The sequence below is a fragment of the Molothrus ater genome, chromosome 1 (assembly GCF_012460135.2).
Source record: "Molothrus ater isolate BHLD 08-10-18 breed brown headed cowbird chromosome 1, BPBGC_Mater_1.1, whole genome shotgun sequence".
In the NCBI taxonomy this organism is placed as follows: Eukaryota; Metazoa; Chordata; class Aves; order Passeriformes; family Icteridae; genus Molothrus; species Molothrus ater.
This window is the reverse complement of record NC_050478.2, coordinates 48,023,689-48,048,665: the sequence shown is the minus strand read 5'-3', so window position 1 is coordinate 48,048,665 and position 24,977 is coordinate 48,023,689. Positions and strand designations below refer to the sequence as shown.

The window sequence follows — 24,977 nt, the reverse complement described above, 5'->3', positions numbered from 1 at the left end:
TGATGGTGTTGTGCAACTCCTACAGCGTTGATAGTCTTTGATTGCAAAAGACACCTACTTTCTCTCTCTTCATCTCCTTGACTTGCTAATTGGTGTACAGTAGTTTCCTGTGGGCCCTGACGTGCCGGTTCCTTTTTCATTTCCCTTATTTCACATCTAACATTACCCTTCCTTCATGGCCTTTGGCTCCCAAACCTCCCACAACACCAATTTGCTCTACTTGTTCAGCCTGTTGACCTTGCTTATTTTTCCAGATGTATTTCTACTCCTGTACCCTAATAAAATTCCTCCTGTGGTCAAGCTGAAGTTTCCACAAGAAATTGTTAGCTATACAGTCAGCTATACACTTGCATCCTGAAAAACTTGTTTGAGTTTTCATTTCAAAGTCTTTTCATTGCTGACACCAGGAAATAGTTTGGCTCCTAGGAGGAGAGATTATTTTCAACTTGTCTCTTTGCAATTCAATTGATTCCTGTGCCATGGGTTAATTCCTAAGCCCCAGATACTATCTCTGCTATGCAGCAATTAGAAATTGAGGCTGAAAATCAGAGCTGGTTTGAAACAAACTGGGAATATCTGAAGTTTTCCCTGATAGAATGTGATGTATTAAGCAGAGACACTATCAGGAAGTCATAATGGTTTCAGTGAGCGTATTGGCAGTGCTGCATTTTAATGGGCAGCACAATTCCCTGCAGTCTGACCTGTGACTCTTAGGATGCCCCTGCTCCATGACCTTTAGTTCTTGTAGTAATGAAAATAATGGATAAGTAGAAGTTGGAAGAGAATGCAGTCAATAAGTAATCTCTTCCCTTTTCAGTCCTTGTTCTGCCTCTCATAAGAGATTCTGCTTAGAAGTAATTTGCAAAATAGATTAGTTAGGTAGGAAGAATGTCTGAAACTGAGGTGCCCTCTTGGGGGCTGGCAGTGGGTCTTCAAAGGCCAGTAGAAAACTAATGTACTTTAGCACACTAAAGTAGGAGGAGTAAATACAAATGCAATTTTTTAAAGAACATGGGTGTGAAGGCACTGCAGCAGATGGGTAACTCTGCATCTTGAAAGCAAAAGGCATTTGGGGGTGAAATTATGGGTGTCACACGGTGAAGGAAGAAACAAAAATAACCACACTTTCCCCCCTGTTTTATTATTTTTTAACTACTTCTCCACAATCCACTTCTTTCATTCACCTTTTCCCCATTGTATATTTTTTTCTGAAATTGCAGTAATATGTTTTCTTTACTTGCTGTCTTCTTTCAGATAAACACGGTGTTTATACAAACTTTGAGTTAACAGATTTTGAACCTCAGGGTTTTGTTTGCCATACAAGTTGACTGGAGCCTCCAGTAGAAAGATTGTTTAGTGAATGGGAAAAAACCAAATGTTCTCTTTGACTGTGTGGTGTCATTAGCTATCATTTGGTTTTTTTAAAAAGTGTCCTATTGAGTTGGTTTCCTGTTGAGTTATCTTTTCTTTCTCTTTAATTAATTGTCTGGTGCTATCAGTGACTGATATGCACTGGATTTTTTTCATGTTGCTCTTAAATAATCAATCACTATAGAGGTTTGGTTTTTAAAAGGTGATGACATAGTATATGGAATGCATTGATGGAAGTTGTTGAATTTCTGCAAGAAATTTTAAAATCTTCCACAGGAAATAATTGGCAGCTTCCCAAGATCCATAATTATAGGACGGCTAGAGTGTATAATTAAATTTAACAGAGAAGAAAATGATTGGAATAAAGCTTTGTGACAGATAATTTTTTTGTTCTTTTGTAGCAGACAAGTCATGTGTTCCCCTACTTTCAATTTATTCATTTCCAAAACTACTTCAGCTTCACATTCTACTAATTTTAAAAATAAAATTATAAGTTACCATTGAAGGCAGACTTTATTCAATACAGACATATTGAAATTTTTCTTACTGGTAACTTGTAGCAGTGTGCCTTTTAATTTTTGTGAGTTTAAAGAGTCTGTGGAAAAAACCTTTCTTATTCTAATGAATTTGATGACTGACAAATTGGTGGCTTGTCTATATTTTTCTTCTGTGTTTCTGACCCGCTATATTCTAGCAGGACTCACTGCTGCTTTGGGGTCAGATTCTGCCTTGAGAGGACACATACTGTGTCTCATCATTTTGTTTAAGCACAAGGGATTGGTGCTTCAGGCAGAAAATACAAATAAAATTAGCAGCTTGGGTCTGAACATTGGCTGGTCACCTATTTTGGGTTCTGTCCAGGTGGCTGCCCATGTTCATGTCCAGTTCTTTGCCCTTTATTAGATTAGTAGGCTCTTCATCTGTAGGAAAAATATCATTTTACTCTAGCCTGAAATTCAAGTTTCATCTGCAGAAGAAAAAGTTTATCACTTTTCCTGCTGATTTTATCTATTTTGTTCAAATATTTGTTTGATATTGCAAGTAAGATTTTCCATATAAAAGACTATCACTGGGGCTGGGAAGGCAGTGTTGAAATCCATACTGAAAATTGGATCCATTTTATAATGGATCCAACGCTTCTAAATTTTTGTGAGTGATGTGTAAGATACTTAGTGGTATGCTCTTAGATTTTCTAAGATGCATTGTTCTTGCATTTAAAACAAGTTTTAAAAGTTATTATTACAGTGTTCCAAGTAAAAAACCCAACACATGGACTTCGGTTGCACCAATAATTACTTTGATTACCTGAAAATTAGAAGCTGACTTAGTTTATGGTCAGTACTAGAAAATCCCCCTTCCCCTGAGTTTGCTGAGCTGGTAATTTGGTTACTCACACAGTTGTAATGCAGGGACACTTCTTCCCAGCAGCTACATTTGGGGAGGCTGAGGAGGGAGCTCTTTTGCATTTGAAGCTTTCAGAAATCAGAGAGGAGGAGCAGGTGCTGTTTGCAAGTGCCAGTGATGCAGGCAGGAAGATTGCTGGCATCCTGCAGGGACCTTTCAGAACCCAAATGGGTTGAGTCACAGTCAGACTGTCTGCCGTATACTTTCTAGCCCATGCAGTTGTTGTATAGGAGGCTGCCTACACATCCTTCCGTCAATTCACAAAGTCTCCTCGTGCCTACTCACTCTCTCCTGATCAGATATGAGGAGTCCAACATATAACTTCAGCATTTTCTGAAATAAAATTGAGCTTGGTTTCTGCCATGCTTTCCTCCCCTCCCAGAAATGGTAGGAAAAGATGTAACCTTTTTTTTTCTGTAGAAGATAGAGAGAAAAATGAGGTTTTTTACATGAGTCTTCCTGGTGAGTCTTGTGTATGAATGCAAAGAGAGCTAATTGCCTAAGCCAGGTTCCCAGATCATTAATGTGTTCTTGTCTTTTCTCAGCCAAGCTTTCCATTCCACTCACATATCTGTGTCTTTCTGCCTGTGCTTTGCTTCTTCCCAAACATCACATAATGTTTCTCCTTTACAGGGCAACCCTGAGGGCCTCCATCACTGAGGGGGATTGAGATGGGTCCCTCTGCAGTTAAAGATGCAAAATCCTGGAGTCGCTGATTGCAGCATAGACAGAACATTAGCACTGAAAAAGGGAATTGTACAGGAGTCATGGCACTCTCTGCACAGCCCTGTGTGGAATGTGCAATGGGATGCATGTGGCATGAGCTCAGATCACTTTCCACCATTCATAGCACTCCTAAACGTTCCCAGGTTTATGGCAGCTGTTGTCTAAATTGCATTCTGATCCAAAGGGTGCAGAAATTGTTGCAAGCCTAGCAACTGTCCTCAAAAGGTTTTGAATTACCAAGGTTGCAGCAGTAGCATACAAAGATTGGGCTAATTTTTGTGCAGCCACAGTCCCTCCACCTGCAAAGCTGAGATGCTTATGCATGAGGAAAGAAAACTAGCTTTTGACTGTCATGGGTTTTCCCATTTACTCCATGTCCAGAGCATTTGTGATGTAACTCTGGCTGCCAGGCTCATTGATGTGCTATAAAGGCTGATGTTTTTCTCAGATATAGCCATACCACAATAAGATTAGGCCACCCATAGGGCATGTTTTACATTATGAAAGAAAGAAAAAATCAAAAACTATGTCTGCTATATTCTGCAAATACTGCAGGTTTCTGCCTTCCACCTCTGCCATTAGTCAGCCAGGGGAGAACTTCAGGAAAAACATTGCCTTCTTACATTTGTGGAGGGCATGGAGGGAGAGGAACACCTGACTGGTAGTTTCCAAACTGGACCAGTTCAATGCCCTCTCACATACCTGTGACTTGCAAAGTGAAGAACACATTCTGGCGCTGCTTCTGAGGATGGCAGGGCAATGGAGCCTTCTCATCTTGGGCCTTACCACCAGGCTTTATGATTATTTGGTTGGTTCTTCATAGAGAGAAGAAGGTTCTTCTGTAAAGAAAGGAGGAAGATACAAGACAAACCACTGCATATTTATCTTTAGATGGAAAATAAAAATTGCAGTCATGCTTCATAAGCTAAGGTGTTTGTGTGAGAATGAAAATTTATTGCTAGCTGAGCACCTGCAGAACCATGCATATTTAGCTTGAGATTGTTTGGCACTACATTTGTTTGAAAAGTATAACTTCATCATAATTTTCCAGAAAAAAAACAACTTTTGGAAATGTTAAGCCATCGCATGTCAGTGGCTCCTTTCTTGTTTTTCAATATCTGTAGAAGGTCTCAAGTTTTCTTCCAGATCTTTGTTTAAATTGCAATTCTAATGTCTCCCAGAGGCAGACAGAAATAACTGTTGCTTTATTTTAGCTTTGCCATGAGAAATTTCTATAATGACTCAGGAATGTCAAGGAAGAGTGAGATAAGAGAGAGGGGAAGCATTGGAAATTAAACATACAGTGTCAGAGGGGACAGGGCAGAGTGAAGGATGTTGGAAGAAGACTGATGCTGAAGCTGAAGCAAATGACAAGCTATCTTAGGAAGAAGCAAAGTTGGTGATGAGGATGAATGGAAATGGAGTCTGTCTGCAGTAGTCTCTTACCCTTCTCAGGAAGCATATCTTAAAGATTTGCTTCTTAGACTTACCTAAAGCACCTAAATGCAGAGGGAATGGTGAAGCCTACCATATGTGATAAGGAGGCTTAGGGGAAAAAAAAAAAGCAGTGTCAAGAAAAGGAAGAGGATCCCTGCAGTTTCTGGATATTTAAATGCTGCTTGACCTTTCATTTTGGGTCTAAGGAGGTTTTTATGATCTCTACTGAATAGCTCTCTGAACCTCTTGATATTAACCTGCAGCAGACTGCTAAAAAGCTTGTTCTCTATTAAGACAGGATCATTTTACAAAATTGGTCTGTAGAAATGCTCCTTTTTAATAGTGCAGCAATATTCGTTGAATTGCCTGCTCTGGGACTTATTAGAAGTATTAATGCAGCTACAGTGGATCTTGCCTTTCTTTCAGTTCTGTATTTATTTCCTAATCGCAATGCATCTCTATTTCATTGCCAAGCTCTGATTTTGGCTTGGGAATCTGAGAATTACATCTGCAGTTGCCATGGGCAATATGCTTTGAGACAATTTCATCTTTAATGTGAAGGATTAAGGGACTGGCTAAGTCGATATTTCTTCTCAGTGAAGGAGAAATGTTTCTGTCTGGTGGTTTCAGCCTCCTGGATTTTTTGAAGACACCTGTCTTCAAAATTTTGCTTTTTGTCAGTCATTAACTCTTAGATATAAGGTATAAGCTTCACTACTGAAGCTGATGCAGACTTTAAAACCCATAGTAGTCAAGTGTGGAAAATCCTTCACATAGTCCACTGCCTTCTGAGGGTCTATTCTGGGATCCTGAGGTAGTGACAGACTCAATGAATAATTCAATGGAAAATCATAAAGGCACGCTGCCATAAATTTAGAAAATCTTTTTGATTTTGAGGTTGGTGTCTTGTAAGGAGTTTTTTTGCTACTGGGAAATTTGCATTATTTCCCTGTGATCTTGTCATGATACTTAAATTTATTTTATTTTAAATTTAAAAATAACTTTTAATGGTTTTATTTAATAATTTTGCATATTTTTATTTTATATATTTTTTCTTTATTATAAGTTTGGGGTTTTTTAAATTAGATTTCAGAACAAATTTTTATTTTATGGCCAGGCCAATGGTAGGTATCTTGTTAAACCTCAGACAGTTTTCCTCATCCCATCCATCTGTCTGTCAAGATCCTTCTTCTTACCCTCCTGTAGATCAGCACTCCCATCCACCTCGGCATCATCTGTGAACTGACTGAAGGGGCACTTGGTTCCCTCACCCAAATCATTGACAGAGGTGTTAAACAGGACTAGGCTCAATACTGATCCCTGGGGTGCACCACTTGTGACTGGACACCAGCTGGATTTAGTTCCATAGATGGATGGAACTATATAGTAGATAATTTAAAATAATAATAACTGTAGAGAACTGTATTCTACTACTAATACCGTCAAATTCTAATGCCTTAACAGGCTACAGACTTGCATTTGTAGAACTGTCAAGAATATGGATAACACTGATTTCCTAAAAATTTCACCTCCTTACATTTTTAAAAAACATTTTTCAACCTCTTCCTCTCTCCTCTCTGCTAGTCAATTAATCTCATTCATTTTCTTCTCATGCTGTGATTCTCTCACTCAGTTTTTCTTTTTTTCCCTTCCATTTTTTGAGCTGCTATTGTTTTTTTTCTCTTGTTTATTTTTACAAAGAACATCACTAAGATATTTCCTGTCTGCCCTCTCTTGGTAATTTTCTTTTGTTTTTCTATTGAGATTTTTGTCTGGAATTTTTTGTTCTTCCCTAAAGAAAAAAAATATACATTGTTGTTGAATACTACACATTATGGTGGATTTTTTTTTCTGCCTCATGGTAATGGGCAGTATTGATCAAAGACACAAGAGGAAGAGAAGAGGATCTGCAGAATTTAATACTCCTGTACTGTGAGCTTATTTTGGTTTTTAATTGTATAATGTCTAGTGTATTTTAAGCTGCATTTCCATGCTTGACCTACCCAATTCTGTAACTTCACAAGGACTGAAGACAGGAAAAACTGTTAGAAATAGATTTGTAGTATCAGAATAAAGGGAAGCCAAATAGATTTGTAGTATTGCAATAAAGGGCAAACCAGTGTCAAGAAAGTACTGAAGTAAGATGGGATGTGAGCCAGCAGTGTGCCCACGTGGCCAAAAAGGCCAATGAAATCCTGGCTTGGATCAGCAGTACTGTGGCCAGGACAGTGATTATCCCTGTGCACTCAGCACTGGCGAGGCCACACCTTGAATCCTGTGTTCAGTTTTGAGCCCTTCACTGCAAGAAGGACATTGAGGTGCTGGAGTTTGTCAAGACAAGGGCAATGGAGCTCGGGAAGAGTCTGGAGCACAATGAGGAGCAGCTGAGGGAGCTGAGGGTGTTTAACCTGGAGAAAAGGAGGCTCAGGGGAGACCTTATTACTCTCTACAACTCCCTGAAAGGAGGTTGTAGCAAGGTAGGAGTTGTTCTCTCCCAAGGAAGAAACAGCTGGACAAGAGGAAATGGCCTTAAGTTGTGATAGTGGAGGTTTAGGTTGGATACCTAAATTCTTCATGGGAAAGGTTGTCAGTGACTGGAACAGCCTGCTCTGGGGAGTGGGGAGTGGTTGAGTCACCATCCCTCGTGGTATTTAAAGGACATGTAGATGTAGGCACTTGGAGATATGGCTTAGTTAGTGCTGGACTCAGCAAAGTTGGGTTAATGGGTGGACTAAATGATTCTGCAATTCTGTGGTGCCAGGAATTCTACTGCAATGTCCATGGTCTCTGCTTTTGAATATTTGTTTTCCCCAAGCAAAATTTAACCACTGTGGCTGCTGATTGTGAATGTCTGGTGGATCTGCAGCTCACTGTGGATTTTTGATGGGGAGGTGGAGGAAGATAATAGGGTGAAGCACTTAATGAGCATTAATGATAGACCTCCATTTAAAGGAAGGTTGTGTGGGCTTGCGGCTTCCTCACTACTTTCCTTCCAGTGGCAAAATAACTGTTGTGATAAAAACGTGACTCAAGCCAGGAATATGCTCTATAGATAGAACAAAATGTTTTTCTGTCTTGAGCTGTGTGTTATATTTCTTTCCCTGGTATTGTTTTCACCACTTTATGAAGGGAATGTGTCCATTCCCTGCTTATTTCTCCTCCGTAACCACAGTGATAAAGGAAATAACATTAAAACCATGTCCTTATCAGCTCTATTTATAGCATTTTACTTTGGAACAGGATATGAGTCGTGAAGTCGTGAAAAGAGTACTACAAATATAATAATGAATGTTGTAAATCTGTTGCCAAGACCAGGAATGATTTCTCTTTGGATATTTATAAGAACCTATTTTTTTTCTTTCCCTTTTTACTGTTGCTGTTTCCTGCAGAAGATCCATATCTGTCAAATTTGCCTACAGATATTTAGATGCAGTAAAGGGCCGTCCATCTTACTTTCTTAAAGAAATGTGACATGGCAGCACAGCTTTATTTTGTACAGCAAATGCTAAAAAAACTGATGCTTGTAGAGAGTGTTTCTGAGGATCATTTTAAGACTGCTTTACATATTGATTACTCAAATTGCCATTTAATTTGCTCTATAGCAATACACAGTGCTTTAACTATTTCTCTGGCATTCTTATTGATTGCTGTAATTCTGTCTTACATTATATGCATATATGGTGTCACATTAAATATTTATGTGCTCATGAAATGTTAATATGTCGGGTTAATGTGAGACTCAACAAAGTGCATTTGCCAGAAGCGAGGAGAAATACATCCCCATGCTTCCCTCTCCCTCCCCCTTGCCCTTTCAATTTGCCTCTCCATTGATTTTATTACCAGTGTTTCTCTGCTGTATCTAAATCTGTGTCGAAGCAACCCCCTGCTCCAGTATGCAGATTTTATGTTTTATTATGTGAGAGATAAAACAGGGTAATAAAAAGAATGAGGGAAGTAATCTTAGGGAGGTATTGAGACACACAGCTTTCCATTGTGCTGGTGCTACTCTATCATTGCTTCTGCTTTTGGGTGTAGAACTGTAGCTCTATCCTCCATGAGAGAGAGAGTGAAGCAGGATGACTCATCCAAAATATAAAGTCATATTCACATGTTTCTTGAACAGTGGCTGCAGCAACGTAAAACAAAAATAGCAGGGGTGTTTCTCTGATTTACTGTTACCCAGAGATGACATGGAGCAATTGCCTGGCATTTAAACCAAAACTTCTATAAGGAAAAGTCCTCTTGGCGGACTCTGGAACATGACACAGTACTATTGGACAAGACCAGTAAAAATTTGTGGTGATAAAGTATATATCATATCCCTAATGACTTTGTAAGCTTCTGTGGGAAGTGTAAGCAATCAAAGGAAATATCAGCAGCACTGGAAAACAAACCAGAGAGATCACGTTTTCTCGTAACACAGAGAGCATCCACCCTTTCACATCCCTGGGTGATGGGTTGGGAGCAGCTAGAAGCTGCCCTTTGTACTGTAGGACTAAAATAGATGCTTTTTGAAGAGACCTTGGCATGCTGTGTGAAGCACGTAACTTTCCTACTTGCTTTAGGGTTTTCACTTTTTCCCATGTGTAACTGCTTCATAGGAAAGAAGCACTAAAAGCAGGTCTCCATCTAGACCTAAACAGTCAAAACCAAGATCTGAGGAGTGAGGGAAAGTTTTTAGTGCCATCCAGCATTGAACTGCTCCTTCCTTCCACCTTTCCTCCTGGTTTTGGGTGGAATTCCAGCCTTGAAGCCCTTTGCAAACCTTTCTTTACTGCAAAAATGGAAAGATTTAAAACAAACAAGTAAAAAACCACAAACAACACAAAAAGCCAAACTAACAAAAACCATGATGGAGATGGGGGCTAACAAGACAGGAGGAATGCAAGGCAGAGAGCAATGTCTAAACACCTGTTTGTGAGAAAAAATGTGAGATCTTCTGGGATTCTCTGCTGCTTGGCAAAATATCTTACCTTTGAAATTAATTTTCTTCTTCTGTCCCCCTTCCCTAGGCTATGCAGCAACTGCTTAGGATGAGGTTTTTTTTTTTGTAAAGTGCAAAGTTTGTTCTGCAAAGACAATTTTTTACTTCAAATTTGTTTTGACAATTTCATTTTTTTTCCCAGACCTTATTCTGCTCTTTCTTTTCAGGCTCACTGCTTCAGTGAAATCTATAGTATTTTTATAACTTTTCATTTCTTATTTAGTTGTAGTGCCAAGGCAAACTTTATCTCCACTGTATCAGATATGGCAGAACTTAATGGGTATAAAAATGTAGAAGGAGTTATTTTCTTCCATTTATTTTACAGTGTTGCTCAATAGAGAATGCAAAGACTCTCCTTCAGTCATTTTTGCACCATTCATGGGCTTGATACAAGAGTGATTGTTCTCTCAAATGTTTTGCACATAAGCAAAAATTCTTTTCATAATAGAGAGAATGCAGACATTTTCTTCCTTTGTGTGCTGTTTGATTTTATCACTTGAGACTACTTTGAAGACTGAATACAATAATGAAAATTCTGTCCCAATTTGGTTATATAGATCCTTCTAGGTGTGTTCATGCCTATCAATAATTTACCTAATTTCCTTTATCCACCACATTTAAAATGAAACTATTTTTTTTCTTTGGCTTCTACTTCAGTTTCTCCAAGTCAGGGTGGTGCAGAACAGCAACATTGCATAGCAATGGCAGAACTTCCCAGTTGGTCATGGACCAGCACTGTTTATATGTTGCTTAGTGCCTCAGACATAGAATCATAGAATGGTTTGGAAAGGACCTCAGAAATCATGTAGTTCCAACCTCAGAGCAGGGAAACCTCCCACTTGACCAGGTTATTACACAAAGCCCCATTCAACCTGGGACACTTGAACAGTTCTAGGTATGGGGCATCCACAGCTTTTCTAAGCAACCTGTTCCAGTGCCTCACCACCCTCACAGTAAAGAATTTCTTCCTAATATCTCATCTAAATCTACTCTCTTTCAGTTTCAAGCCATTACATAAATGGCATAGGTCATCTAGCTGTGGGGAAGACTAAGGTTTATGAAAATACATTTTCCTGAATTCCTCATACAGTTTCCTAGACTAAGTCTGATATTTCCTGTAAATGTTGGATGTGGAGAACAGTGTCGCAGCTCATGAGTTCTTCAAACTGATTGTTTTCCATTTTGATTCCACCTTCAGATTGTCCTGGAGAACAGCAGTCGAGAAGACAAGCATGAGTGCCCATTTGGCCGAAGCAGCATTGAGCTGACAAAGATGCTGTGTGAAATTCTGAAAGTAGGAGAGCTACGTAAGTTGATCTGTTTGACCTCTAAGAACTCTGGAGTGAGTTCAGTGATACCTGAGTTTTTCAATGCAAGGATTTTCTTCCAAGAAGCATTTTTTGGTATAGTTCCACGTAGAACACTGGCACTCACAATGACTACGTCTGTTTTCTCTCTCTTACTGGTTTGTGGCATCACAGGGATGAGGGTGGAATAGAGGAAATGGGCACCTATTCTTTGGCTGTCTTCTGTAAGAAGCAGGAAAGTTGCATAATTTCTAGAGGAGTCAGTTGATTTCCCATTGGGTGATTTGGTGTAGGAAACTTCGTGGTTGTTACATTCCACAACCTTGTCCATAGGTTGGTTTTATATAAGTATCATGGTCATTCTTTGTTGGATTGCTAATCTAAACCGACACATCCCATTTTCTCTTAAATACCTGAAGCTCTATCTAAATATCAGATGATAGACATAAAATTTACTCTGAAAGCATGATATTAAATACTGTATTTTAATACAGAGTAAACAAGTTGTCTTTGGCTTCAATTACAGTCCCTTGACAAATTGTTAGATACTATCAAACAGAAGAGCACGTCTGTATCTTCATTAGTATAGAGTGTTGGTGTTTATTGATACGTATAAATTTCAGTTACCCATCAATAATATTTTGGATCCAGCTGCAGTCTGTTTTGGCAAGCTCTACCAACAAGTTTCATTTTCTCCTTGCAGAAGCAGGGGGCAAAACTGAGATGCTTTGCCTCCCTCAGAGACATCTTCCTTTTGAATTTTTTTCCCTCTAAAGATCTTTTTCTTTTGTCTTTCCACCCATGCCCATGAAATGTAATGAGAGAAGAGCAATGCAAAAGGCAGCAAGAGAGCACATAGGTATCATCGTTACTACTAGCCCTGATGCCAACACGCATCAAAAGTTGTTTTAAAAGTATAATTTGGCTGAAACACTTGAAGTTTTTAAATGTAATGTCTTGAGAGAATTTATTGACCAAAAAAACCCCACAACTGCCTCTGTGCAATGGACCAGGATAAAACCTGTGCATTTCTTGCAGCTTCCAAATTGATATTTGTGTTTGACAGACCCAGACAAATGAGACAATATTGGCTTTTGAATACCATCCTAAGTAAACCAGAGTTATTAAGGGCCACATTCACTAGGTCTATAAATAAAGAGTTTAGCAACTATTTTAGATGTTTGGCAATGATAGTGTGTTGTATAAGGTTCAGACTGTAGCAGACACGACTCTTTAAAATAACCTTACTGCTGCAGTTGAGGTGTCTAATGCCAAATCACGCATGACAGATCTGCCTGATTTTTTTCTGCTGGTAAATGTAGGAGGGACATATGATCTCAATAAAGCTGTAAGCCTACTTGAAATAAGTGCTAAAGGTCAATTTTATTTTTACAAATGCACAGAAGAGTATCTAAAATCCAAAGAATAGCTTTGTACATTGTGTTTTAATGCATGCCCCATCACTTTATGGGACTTTCACTGGAATTTGTTGCTAAAAAAGATGATTGATCTTGAGGTTAGCCAGGTGTCTCAGATTTCCTCCTTGCAGTGTGATAAGTCATTCGATAAACTTATTTTTTTGCCATAGACTGGTTTGGCATCTATATATGCAGGGGGTTGTATGTTGATGATTTGCTTTTTATGATACTGTTTGTCCTGATTGCTTCTAATTTCTGCAGATAGATCCTTTCATGTTTTAATTTCTTCCTTATCTTTTTTTTTTTTAACTGGGGACTGTGAATAAGCTAAGAGGAATTGGGGTAGGAGCTCAGTTACCATATCTAGAAAATACCTTTGTTTTAAAAACAAAAGGAATTTTGATATTTTAAAATCTGGTTTTTGTTTTGATTGTAGGTTAGTTGTTTGTTTTTTGTTGTTTTGGACAGCGGGTGTTTGTGGGTTTTGGGTTGGTTGTTTTTGGGTTTTTTTTGGTTAGAGTAGTTCTGTGGTTTGGAAGTGTGGAGTTAAAAAAAAACTGAAAGGTTCCCTGAGGATAGCTCTGGCTAAGGGATGGTACCTGCTAATGTTCTGAAGGCACTTGTTTCAGTGTTGCTGAGGCTGCAAGTCTCTGGATGCTTGGTGTGCTGAAGTGCAGCAGCTCCCGTGGTGGTCATTTATAGGTGTGGGATGCTGTAAATGTTATGGTGCTAAGGAGAAGCATACCAGTGCTTCTGTTGATAGAAACCAGATGTAGCATGACTGACTTCTGTAAAGTCGTGCTGATCTACACCCACAGAACATCTGTCTCTGGATGCAGCAGTAGGTCTGTGTCGTGGCCTTATATTCACAGAGGACAGAGCTAAGGTTGCTTCTAACTTATCTTGACAATTCACCTATTCACCAGTGTGCTTCCTTAATGGTTTTGTTTATGTGGAACTCTAATTGTCATTTGAAAAGGCTGTAATAAAATACACCTTTAAAATAATGTGCAGAAAATTAATTTCCTGAAAATGGCTGTCGCAGCTGCACATCTAAATGACCTGTGATCAGCAGTATATTTTGATAAGAAATGCAAACTAGAACTGACAGCTCAGGAGAATGTATGTTAAGGTTTATGCTTCACTTGATATTAAATACTGTATTGCTGAATAGGATTGGACATCTTAAAAACCAGTAGTTACAGTTCAGGGCAAAGATGTCCCCATGAGTTTGTATGTGGTAGGTTTCAAAATATGTATTTAAGGTGGCCCATGTTTCTCAAAACTCACTATTATTGCATTGCAACGTAGAACTTTCTTTCTTAACAGTTTCTGAATTGTATAATTTAAAAGCCACAATAAATGACTTTTGCTTGTGAAATATTCAGCAGTAGAAACTTTATTTTAAAGTGCAGAGTAGATAAAAGCTGCTAGATTGTCCATTATTTATGAAGAGCACTTTAATGCTGATTATATTCCCCTTGCTCCACCACATAAATTACCTTTGGGCAACAAGAAGACATTTTCCTATTTCTTTTTGGTCCTCTCAAGCACACATTCATCCCAGAAAGGACTCACAAGACTGTGTTAAAGGCATGCTAGTCTACTTTTGTATATCCACAAATCCAGATTCTGGACTTCTTAATTCTTTGACTTTGATTCCAAAATGTCCATGACTTGAAAATTCATCTCTTTTCCAGCAAAGCATTTAAGTGTATGTTTAGATCCTGTGTAAATAGAGAAAGCTCAAGTGCAAGCTGTGAGTTGAGCATATGGTAACTGCTTTACAGAGGTGGACTTGCAGAGTAGAGGAGGTAAAACTTAAGAGGAAGGTTGGTGTAGTGTTTTGGTAACATGGAAGCTAGAATGCAACATATCCATAAGCCTCTTCACTAAAACTTCTGATTCAGGAAAGAGTGGGATATTTAACCATAAATCTTTTAATCTTGTGCTACTGTTGCTGTTAAAAAGGCATTGAACAGAATATCTTCAATGAGTGCTTGCCCAGGCACTCATCTTAGCAAACACTGTAGTAATTCTGATTTCTGCAGTAATAGCTTTCTTTGTATATGTTGTTGAACAAGATTTTCTTTCTGTCCTCTGTGTCTTGGAGATGATATCAGACAGGAACACTGTGACCCAGTGGTCAATCTTCCTCTTCCTGTACAGTTAGGTACTTAGACACGCCTTATTCCTAGTACACTGACAGGTTTACAAAGAGGAGAAAAGGGGAGGCCATTCATAGCTCCTCCTAAGTAGCTATGAAAGCTGAGCTAACCTCCACCTTCCCTCTTATTCGAATTTTAGTACATGTCATATATGCTCAGATGAGAAGGAATACCCATGAACAGACTTCTAGCTTTGCAGGGAGAGAGTAACATTGCAGGTAAATGTAAAAATTAGAAGTGATATCCAGAACTGGAGTTAGTATATTTTATGGGAGATTAGGGGTTCATTAAACCTATTATTTGTCATGAGTGAGAAGCTCACCATCTTGCTTCAGTAACCCCAATGCTCTCTGGTCTGAGCCTACAGTGTCTAGCTCTCTGCACCTCTGCTCAGCACATGACACTGTTTCTACCCTTAACGTCCCCTGAAACTCTCATTCCTGGTGGGAAATGGTAGTGGACCATGTTACCTGATTTATGCAGAACTAGCAAAACTTCTTGGACTTGTTACCTTCTTTCCATACAGGTTCAAATGAAATTGTTTAGCAATGAAGCAGATGAAGAGGCTTGCAGCTGGCAGAGGAATGATAAATTAATAATGTATGCACTGAGGAAAGACAGTGCTACCAACAGAGCAGTAGTCTAAAGATGTTTATAACATTATGGTGTTTATTAACATATATCATCATAACATTATGATGATTTTATATGTCCATTATCACTGCATGGCTGAAGTTCTTCTGTAGTTAAGGCATGTCAGATTTCATGTATTTTTCAGTGCATTTTTGAGCAGGACACAGATGTTCAACTGCCTGTGTTCCTATTTGATTGTTTTGTTGGGGAGTGCTTTTTGGGGCTTTTGCAAAAATCTGCACTCAAGTTTTAGGACAGACCACAGGAGTCTATGCCACATGTCAGATATCTATGTATGGATTGTCCTAAAGCTTCTATCAGATAAATATCTTCACTGGGGCTTTTGGTTTTGGGTTTGAGATTTTTGCTTTTCTGGGATGGGGAATTTAATTGTCATGGGATTTGTTAGAGTGAAATTACCTTACGGTATTTTTTTCCTCAAAAGAGATCTATGCATGTATTTGCATGTGCTTGATGCTATTGTGCATGTTTTTGCTATAGATTTCTTGCTGCAGTTACTGCCCAGGTCCCAAAATCAAAATACTCTAGAAATTCTTATATTGCTGTCCCTTTCTCAGCTAGAATACACTGGGCATTAGAAGGTATACAGTGATATTCATGGTTGTGCCCACTGAGTTGAAGGTAATCAAATCTCATGCTTCAAGGAATAGGCTGATTGCTGCAAGGGTCAGGAAGCACTTTTTCTCTTTGCACAATTTTTCCTCTGCATTGCACAATCCATAGTGTGCAGTGTAGTTTGTTTCTATTGGCCTTTCCCTGGAAGCACATTGGTCATTTCAGGATCAGCATTCCAGACCTGAGGGCTCATGTGGTTTGATTTTCCTTTTGCTACAGCAAATGCAATATTTTTATGACTGAATGTCATTTTTGAAATTATTTTCTCCTTGCTTGAAAGCTAATTGCCTTTTTACGCTCTTCTTCCATCTCCTTAAGTTTAAATAGAATAAAGCCCTAAAAATAGTAAATAGAAGAAGAGTTTTTCTTTTACTGGCATTGTTCTGGCATTTCTTCTAATTCCATTTTCTGGAGAGTGAAGAATTTCATGAGTCAAGAAATTTTTGTTAGGAAGTTGAAAAACTTTTCTGGTCAAAGAGTTATTTAGTGAAAGATAACAATTTTCTATTTCATCATAAGCTTTCATTATGAATGCAATAAAAGAATTTAAAAGATATTCTAACCTCCTTTGTTGTAGCTTTTTCCTGCATTCATTCTTACCTATACACCTTTTTGTCATTTTGCCCAAACCATCACCACAACAGATATAACCCCTGTTCACAGCAGAAATTAAACAGATTGTGACTGAAGGCTAGAAGATAAGCAACATTGGAAAACTGGTTTGTAGCACAGGAAGGGGGTGGGGGGAATATTTCCTTTGGAAACGTTGCTTGCAAATTAGCCATTCCTGACTTATGGATATTAAATATGCTTGTCCTTCTTGATGCAAAACTAATAACTTGCTGAGTAGTCTAAACTGTACTTTTCTTTTGTATGAAAGCAGAATCTTATTTTATTGAATAGTCCTCTCTGTTTGCTAGCACAATCCTACAGCAGAGAGAAAGTTAAGCTTTCTTTTTCTAGGGAGGTAATAATTTCTACACAATTAACCTCTTCTTACTCTAAAAAGACTCAGTCTCTTCATGGTTATAGCAAAGTGTGAAGTCTTTAGAAAATTTCTACTGTAATCTGTGAGAATATGAGCAACAGAGCTGCAGACACCTTCCGAGCAAGATGTTTGACTTTTACCACTGAGTGACAGTGAGACAGATTTAGGAATGTTATTTTCTACACATGGTACTGTTGGCTTCAAAGCTGGCACAGTGTTGACTGCTGGGTGAGTTAGCTGGAAAAGCTGGCCTGCCCACTATCCTCTAGTGTTTTTACCTACTGTCTGCCCTCTGTCTGGTCTTTGATCTCTTTGGAGCAGGGATCATAACTTGTTTTGTAGGTGTGAAGTGCTTCATCTTATTGAGGTTTTGGTGCAGGATTCTTTAGCTTCTTTTAAATTGCATTTACTCAGTTTTAAATACTAAAGAGCATGGTGCAGGGAGAGCAACTCAAAAAAACACGCAGGGGCAAGAAAGAGATGTGAGTGTTTCTGCTTTTTTTCTTTTTTTTTTAGAAACTGATTAATGTATCCAAAAGACAACAACACTAGTTTGACTAGTTTGATTAAGACTGAAGAACTCTTTCATCTGGTATTGAAATGGGTAGCAGGAATCAAGACCTGAGAGTTTAAAACTAATCAATTCAAACAGGGAGTAAAGTGTAGGCATTAGCTGTAAGGGTGCTGAGCTAGGGAGCTAGTGGAACAGAAGGCTGAAGAGTTATGAGAGGAGAAGAAAGAAGTCATGATGTTGATTTCCTGCAGTTACCGGAAGTTGTAGCTTGGGAAAATTTGATAGCATGATAGAATAACAGCTGTAATTTGTTTCAATGTGATTATTGGAACCCAATTCCAGGATTTTTAACTTTTTAAAAATAGTCTATAGTGCATAATGTAGCAGCTTAAAAGTCTGAGCAGATGAGACAATAAACAAGAAATCTTAAAGTTATTTGGATTATTGCCACAGGAATAAGTTTCCATAGGTTAAAATATTTTTATTTATTTCCATAGGAAAAAATATAAAAATAAAATCTCAAAAATATTTCCCATTTCAAAAACTCAGCATCTCTTCTGGGCCTGTAGAGCTTTGTTAGCTGTTCGTTTGGTGTGCTCCACAGCACTTCTTGGTTTCCCAGGAACATAAAAATACAGCAAATTTCTTTCTTGCAACGCCAAACCTTGGCTGTCCAGGAAGTGGTTGAGTCACTATTTCTGGAGGTATTTAAAAGATGAGTAGGTGTGGCACTTTGGGACATGGTTTAATTATGGAATTAGCAGTGTTAGATTTACAGTTGGACTTGATTACCTGAGAGGTGTTTGTGGCCTAAATGATTCGGTGATTCTAATCATGCTTTGAAGAAGGAAGAATTAGACAAAACCTTGTAATAAAATTCAGGGGTTTAAAGTTCACTTGAAATGCAGAGGAAAGGAGCTTTGGAGGACTGAGATATCTGCTGCTTTCCTGAAGCAATTTCAGTATGTTTTAAGGGCTACTCATTGTTCACAGACATTTTAATTCTGAGCAGTTTTTTTACCTCCTAATTTCTTTTTACAGTAATATTTTGTAAATATAGATTTACTAAAAGTAGCCATAATCTCTTGTATTTTGTAGCAAGCTCTTGGGGCTGCAAAGTCGAGCAGCCCTACGTTGGCCGCCAAAATTTTGGAATATGATCCCAATATTACCAGATGGAACATGCCTGGCCTCGTCTGGCCCTTGCTGCTTGACCAAAGGCGGCAGCTGTGGTGTTTCACCTCAGAGACACCTTTGGCTGGCTGTATGTTGCAGCTGGCACTTGGAACAAGTCCAGGCAAGCAGGAACTCAGGTTTACCTCTGGTGGAAAGGCTTTAGGCGAGGTGAAGGAAAAGGAGACGGATTCTGCCGTAGGGTTTAATCCAGAGTTTTATTCCAGGGTCACAGATCTCTGAATCTTGTAACAGCTACAGCAGAATCGCCACCGCATGGTCTCAGTGTCCTTTTAAGCTCGGGGGGAGGGAAGGGATAGGTGTGCCACCAACCAGGTGGGAGGGGGGGAGTCTCAGGGGACAAGTGACACCTGGCTAGGCCAATGACCCCAGGGCTGAGAAGCACCTTTTGAACTTCACCAACCAGACGACGCCCTTGTTGGAATGTTAAGCTTGATGGACAGCACTTAGCAGGAGGCAAGGGGAGGGGAAGGGAGAAGGTATTGCCACACCTGGGAAAGGACTGGGATAGCTAAAACAGGATATTGCTTCACACTGCAACAGCAAGCTATGCTTCAAATCTGAAGTTAGCCCTTATGGTTTCACAGCACTGCTGTGCATAAGACTGAAAATTTTGCAGCTGCTCCTTTTCAAAGAGTAAAGTTGCTTAATGAATTTTACACAGAATTGAGCAATGTATAAAACCTTTTTTTTTTAATGGCAAATTTTAGTGAATATTAATGTTATTTTTTATAATCCAGAAATGTTTGTGTTGGCAAAGGTAAAGGGTTTTCAGGGTGAAAGATAAGATGTGTTGCAGGTGAAGAGATGCACCTCTTCCAAACAAAGGCAGAATGATTTTGGGAGTTGAGAACAATTGCATTAACAGGATCTCTGATGAAATGAGCATTAACTACTGTTTCTTTTAGTTCCCAAGACAAAGCTGGACTTGCAAAGGCCAGTAAATGTGTAGTATTCTGGGATATGCATAGGGCCTTGCAAAGAATGTTCCCTTCACTCAGCAGCTGAGTATCCTTTAACAATCCTTTACAGGAGTGGCTTTGAGGTAGTCAATGTACCATTAATTGTCTCTGGTTATAACCCTGCACATGAAGTTTGATGGATGCTTGCAAGGCACTGGAGGCACTTCTGGGTTGCTGTAGACTGTACAATCAGGTCCTCACTCAGAAAGCTTTACTCTCTTAGACTTTTAAATTTTGTTTATTCTAAGAAAAATAGATACCTTTTTAAACTCTGAATCTGCAAGGGGAGCTTTGGAGCTCTGCAAGTATTTCAGATTCAGATTGCCAGGCATCTGAGAGAGAAACCTGGACAGAATGCCTTGGTGCTGCACTCACTGGGGTAAGGCAGGCACTGAGTACAGCTAAGACACATTTGTCTGAAGCTTGTCTCTGGTTAACACATGCTGCTTCTGGAGCTAGGCATTAAAACAAAGCAAACTACTTATGTTTATTTAGGCTGACAAAAACCTTGGTTGTGTTGCTTGGTGGACCAAACAGGTGAAAGCGAGTGGTCTCAGGGGAAAAAAAACCACCAAACACTAAACCAGAGACACTAGTTAGGTTTTGTCATATAATTGTGCTTATGTTTTGACACCACACAATACTGTGGAATGCTATTTAAACTTACTGAACTTATACCCACTTGAAACTGGAGGTAGAATTGTTTTCATGGAAAGGTTACACTTAGCCATCAATCATTCGTAATCTCTTAAAAAGGGCATGTGCTTGGGTTTTTTTCTTTGCAAGAGTGTTTTCTCAGAGGTAATCAAAACAATGAAAACAAAGTAATTAGAACCTGAAATCATAATATATTTTCTGTAAATTATTTACCATACACTATACATATTTAATTCTGTCAAACTGCCCTTAATGTATTTTGTAGTAAATCTCTTACAGTCTTCTTTGCAAGTAAAAATGACGGTAATGGTGAGTAACCTGAATGACTGGAGCTATGCTGTGAAGGTGACACAGGTTTTTAACATTGGGTTACTGATGTTATGTATGTGTTGAAATACCATCTGCCACCTTCGTTTCTGTTGAAATGCTTCCTAATGAAAAGCTTAAGAAAATTAGCTTCTTACAGTTAAACTTCATTTGCCCTTCTTGAAGAAGCATAGATTGGCTGGAACTGGGGCAGGAGGAAGCTATAGACCCTCAGGCCTCTCACAGGCCTTAGAGATGTTCACATTCAGCAACAGCTTTAAATAGTGCTGGCTAAGTCAAATGAAAACAGGAGTCTATGGGGTTGTATTTTGTTCTGTTCCATGAGGGGAGATTTAAAAAGAGAGTACATCCGCTCTTGAAACTGCCCTTTCAGCTCTGCTTCTTTACTCCACAATTTCTATTACATATTCCTTGATTGACAGAAACTTTGTATAAATGTTTAAATGTCATGAATGAGTTTTCATGTAACATTTCTTTATATGTGGGAAGCAATTGAATTTCTTGTTTCATAACATTTCTGGTCTCTTTGTGCTGAAGTTATGTCATGGCTATCTTTTGTAAAATGAAAAATAGCTTCCATGTAATTTTTAAATATAAACCTGAAAGAAGTGGAGAGGGAAGAGTACTTTTGATTTTGGGAGAGGAATTCCACATAGCCAAAAAATGGCTAATGGCATTATATCAAATGTAATTGTGATATAGTGTGGAGTAGAGACAGGAGGTGAAGCCATGGCCTGCTGGAAAACTTTGGATAAGGATCCCATCACTCCTGTACGGCACAGGAAATGTAAGTAATGGCACAACTGGCATTTTCAGCTAATGTAGCTGCACTTTCTGTTTTGTTATTTCCTGAGAGTTTTGAAAAACTATGGTCCTAGTTCTTCTCGAGGGCTTACAGTTCCTCTCACATTTTTGTTCCTTAGGAAGAAAGGAAATGTTTGTCAGGAGGTCCATATAGGCTCTCAGGACACCTCTCAGAAACAGTCTCCTGTAATTCCAGCAGGTTTTGGACAACTTGGAGCTGCATTCTTTGTACACATTAGTTGTGTGCCTATATGTGCTGATAAGTCATTAGAGGAATATAATTTCATGCTTACTCCAGGATCTTATTACATGGTATGCTTTGTTAATAGGCAGACACAAGTGCAAGCACTCATGCAGATGCTTGGTCTTTGTCTTTGAAGCCAGGCTGTCAAACTAATCTAGGCTCCTGTAATTTTGTATTTCCTCTGTTGGGGATGTTGTACCAAAATTGAGCTCTCTTTGAAGAATTATTAGATATGTAAATGCTTTCTGACAGAAGAGCTGTTAGCTGCCACTGAACACCTTTTAATGTACTGTGTATGTCCTGTTGGCACAGAGTGCTGAGACTCTCTTCTGGATCTTTCCAAGTACTTTCTAAAGGAAAAAATTGTGTCTCCAGTTAGATATGTCCTATTTTTCCCTTATGTTTTATTTGCTACTGAAGTTTGTACACACAGTTTATTCTTTCTCTTGCAGTTTCAAATGCTGTGCATTAACAGACCTAGGGCCTCCAGCACTTCTAGGTTCCCACTCTTCAGTACTAAGCACTCTGCTTGTTTTTCCTGAGCGTTTGTGTTTTATATGTGCACAGCTTGCTAATAATTCCCCAAACTGGCTGGTGGCTCTATTTTCTCCCCTAATTACCAGTACAGAGCATCAGTTTAATTATTCTATCAAGCCTTTAAGAAAGGACTTAAAACATCTATCAGCTCTATCCACATTTGTTGTCTCTTCACATCAAAGACCCACTTGCTGACAGACACTTTAAAAACCACAGCATAATGATGTTAGCTACAGGCATGTATGAAGTGGCTGATAAGGAGATAGGGAAAAGTGTGTGACTCTTTGTTCATCTGAAGTAGGTTATCAAGACAGAAAATCATTGCTTGTTTGTATACACTTGAGTGGGAAAGAGGTTGTTGGTGTAATGGTGACTCTCTCAAGCTTTTTGCAATAAATTTTCTTCTGGTGGATACTAAGTCCTGTTTGATTGTGCTTTGACTGGATGTGCTTCATTTTTTATGTTTGTAGCTTTTTAGCACAAATATTTGCATAGTAAAAATCTGAGGGAAAATCTCTGATAGTTAATTCCTTGGGCCATTCAAGCTCTAAATGACAATTAAGCACCAAACCTACCAAAACAGAAAGCACAGCAAATGGCTTTATAACCACAAGTTTCACTTGTGTTCATCTTGATATTGATAATATATTTTTCCTTCATGTGTTTAGGTCTCCATAGTTTTTGGCATGGAATACATTATGTTCATCCCAATCAGTAACAGGACATTGTTTAGCTGTACAAAATGGGACTGAACACTATAGAATTCATGTTTGTCACAGGGTGCAGCAGAGCTTGTAGAACTGAAGTTCTCATTTTCCAGGTAGGCTGCACAGTATCTCAGTGAATAGCTCAGTTGTTAATCATTTGAGGTTTTTAGAGTGCTAGCAAGCGTTACCTGAGAGATTAAAGACACTTCAGGAGACATATCTAAGCAGGAAAAGTTACCTGAAGCCTTAAATAGGCAAAAACCTGATTAAGCCATGACACAGGAGTGTCATTGCTAGTTTTGCTTAAGGCAGATGCTGTTATCAAAACAAATGGAAACATTTTTAAGAGGAAAAAATCATCAGAGCCAGTGCCAATTAAAAGATACTAGGAGGAAGTGAATGGTTTTCCACAGAAAACAATTTTGAGTATGTCTGTCTAGGTCCCATATTTATTAGTTAATCAGGATGCAATTACTTTTAAATTAGGCTTTGATTTTTATGCTTTGCAATACAAAAATAAGATTCTTAGCTTGGAAAAAAGAAAATTCAACCAACAAACGAGAAATGTCCTCTTTTTGAATTCTTAAGAAATCTCTGGTGAGACCTAATAGGTAAAAATGGAAAATGTCCAATCGCTTTCCCATTTTTTTTTAAACATTAAGCCTTGTGATTTCAGAGGTAACAGGTTTGCAGGTATCAAAGACAGTCTGTGTGGAGCCACAGTGCAAGCTGACCATTGCCATGAGAAACAGTGAATCATCTATTATAAAAAGTTTTCAGGCTGTAAAGACTGTGCAGCCCCCTCTTTTTTACTTTTATTGCCAGCTTTTCTTATATCACTTTTTTCCAGGTATGTTATGTGAGGGACTTGTGGTAAGACTGGAGCAATTCCTACCATGACCAGCTGCAAGGTGCTGTTGGAACTCCTGGCCCTGATAGCAGCTAAGGGCTTAGATGTTGGTAGTCTTTGCCTAAATTAATGTCCCAGAGTCCAATGTATTTCCAGTTGGGAAAGTTTGCTGCATTTTCATTCAGTAATTCATTATCAGGCTTGTTATAAGGATGTTATCTGGAAAGTCCAGAGGAGCACTGATCTACAAGAGTATTTTGATCATGTGCTATATTTAAAGGCATTAAAAGTCTTGAGGATTATTGAAGTCTTGAAGTATTCTTGAGCTTTACAGGCACGTGCCTGGAAACTGGTCCTGGAATTCTTCTCTTCCTTCAGCTTCCCACAGTGGAGCCATCATCTACCCCTTTCTTTTCCTACCTCTTCTAAATAGTGACAGGCAGCTGTAATATTTTCTAACAATTATTTCCTTGTGTTTCAAAATTATACATTTTTGGTTTCATGAATACCGAGGACAGCTACAGGATTTTCAGTGCAGGTGAAGAGTCTAGAGTCTAGAGTTCAGTCTCTTGTGTTCTCTGGCTGTGCTTTGTTTGTGCAATGGTGAGATTCCATTTGATTCACCCCCACCCCCATTGTTAAATAGCATATCTTCATGTTTTAGCAACATTTGGGTTTTCAATCTTTTTAAAAATATTTGCATATTAATAAGTCATTGAAAAACATTATGTAAATTTGATATCATGATGAATTTATTATCTAATGAAATGGCCTTTAAGGGTAACTGTAGAAAGCTACTACCAGGGAGATGAAATTTACTTATAGTTAGCTTTTCTGTTTTCCATATAGGAAATTCAGAAATGCCACTGAAATGGTGGAGAGGAGGCATACCTTCTTGGGCTTTTGGAGGAGTTGGTTTGGTTGGGTAGTTTGTTTTGTTTGGTGGTTTGTGTGCTTGGTTTTCTTGTTTTGATGTAAGATTTCTTTGTTTGATGTTGTCTGGTATTTTTGGTTTTTGGTGGGAGGGGTTTCTCTTGGTTTGGTATTTCTGCTGGATTAGCTCTCTGGTTTGTAATTGTGAGGTTAGAAATAAAAAAAATTCCTGAGGA

General features: G+C 38.6%; 1 protein-coding gene across 3 annotated transcripts in view; it reads left to right on the top strand.

The window, feature by feature from the left end:
* ELMO1 (engulfment and cell motility 1) overlaps positions 1 to 24,977 on the top strand; it is a 303,484-nt gene that overhangs the window by 143,691 nt on the left and 134,816 nt on the right. For all 3 annotated transcript variants that reach the window (XM_036403051.2, XM_036403059.2, XM_036403067.2), the window contains one exon: positions 11,121 to 11,229. In XM_036403051.2, the coding sequence (XP_036258944.1) occupies positions 11,121 to 11,229 (109 nt within the window). The remainder of the gene's footprint in view (positions 1 to 11,120; positions 11,230 to 24,977) is intronic.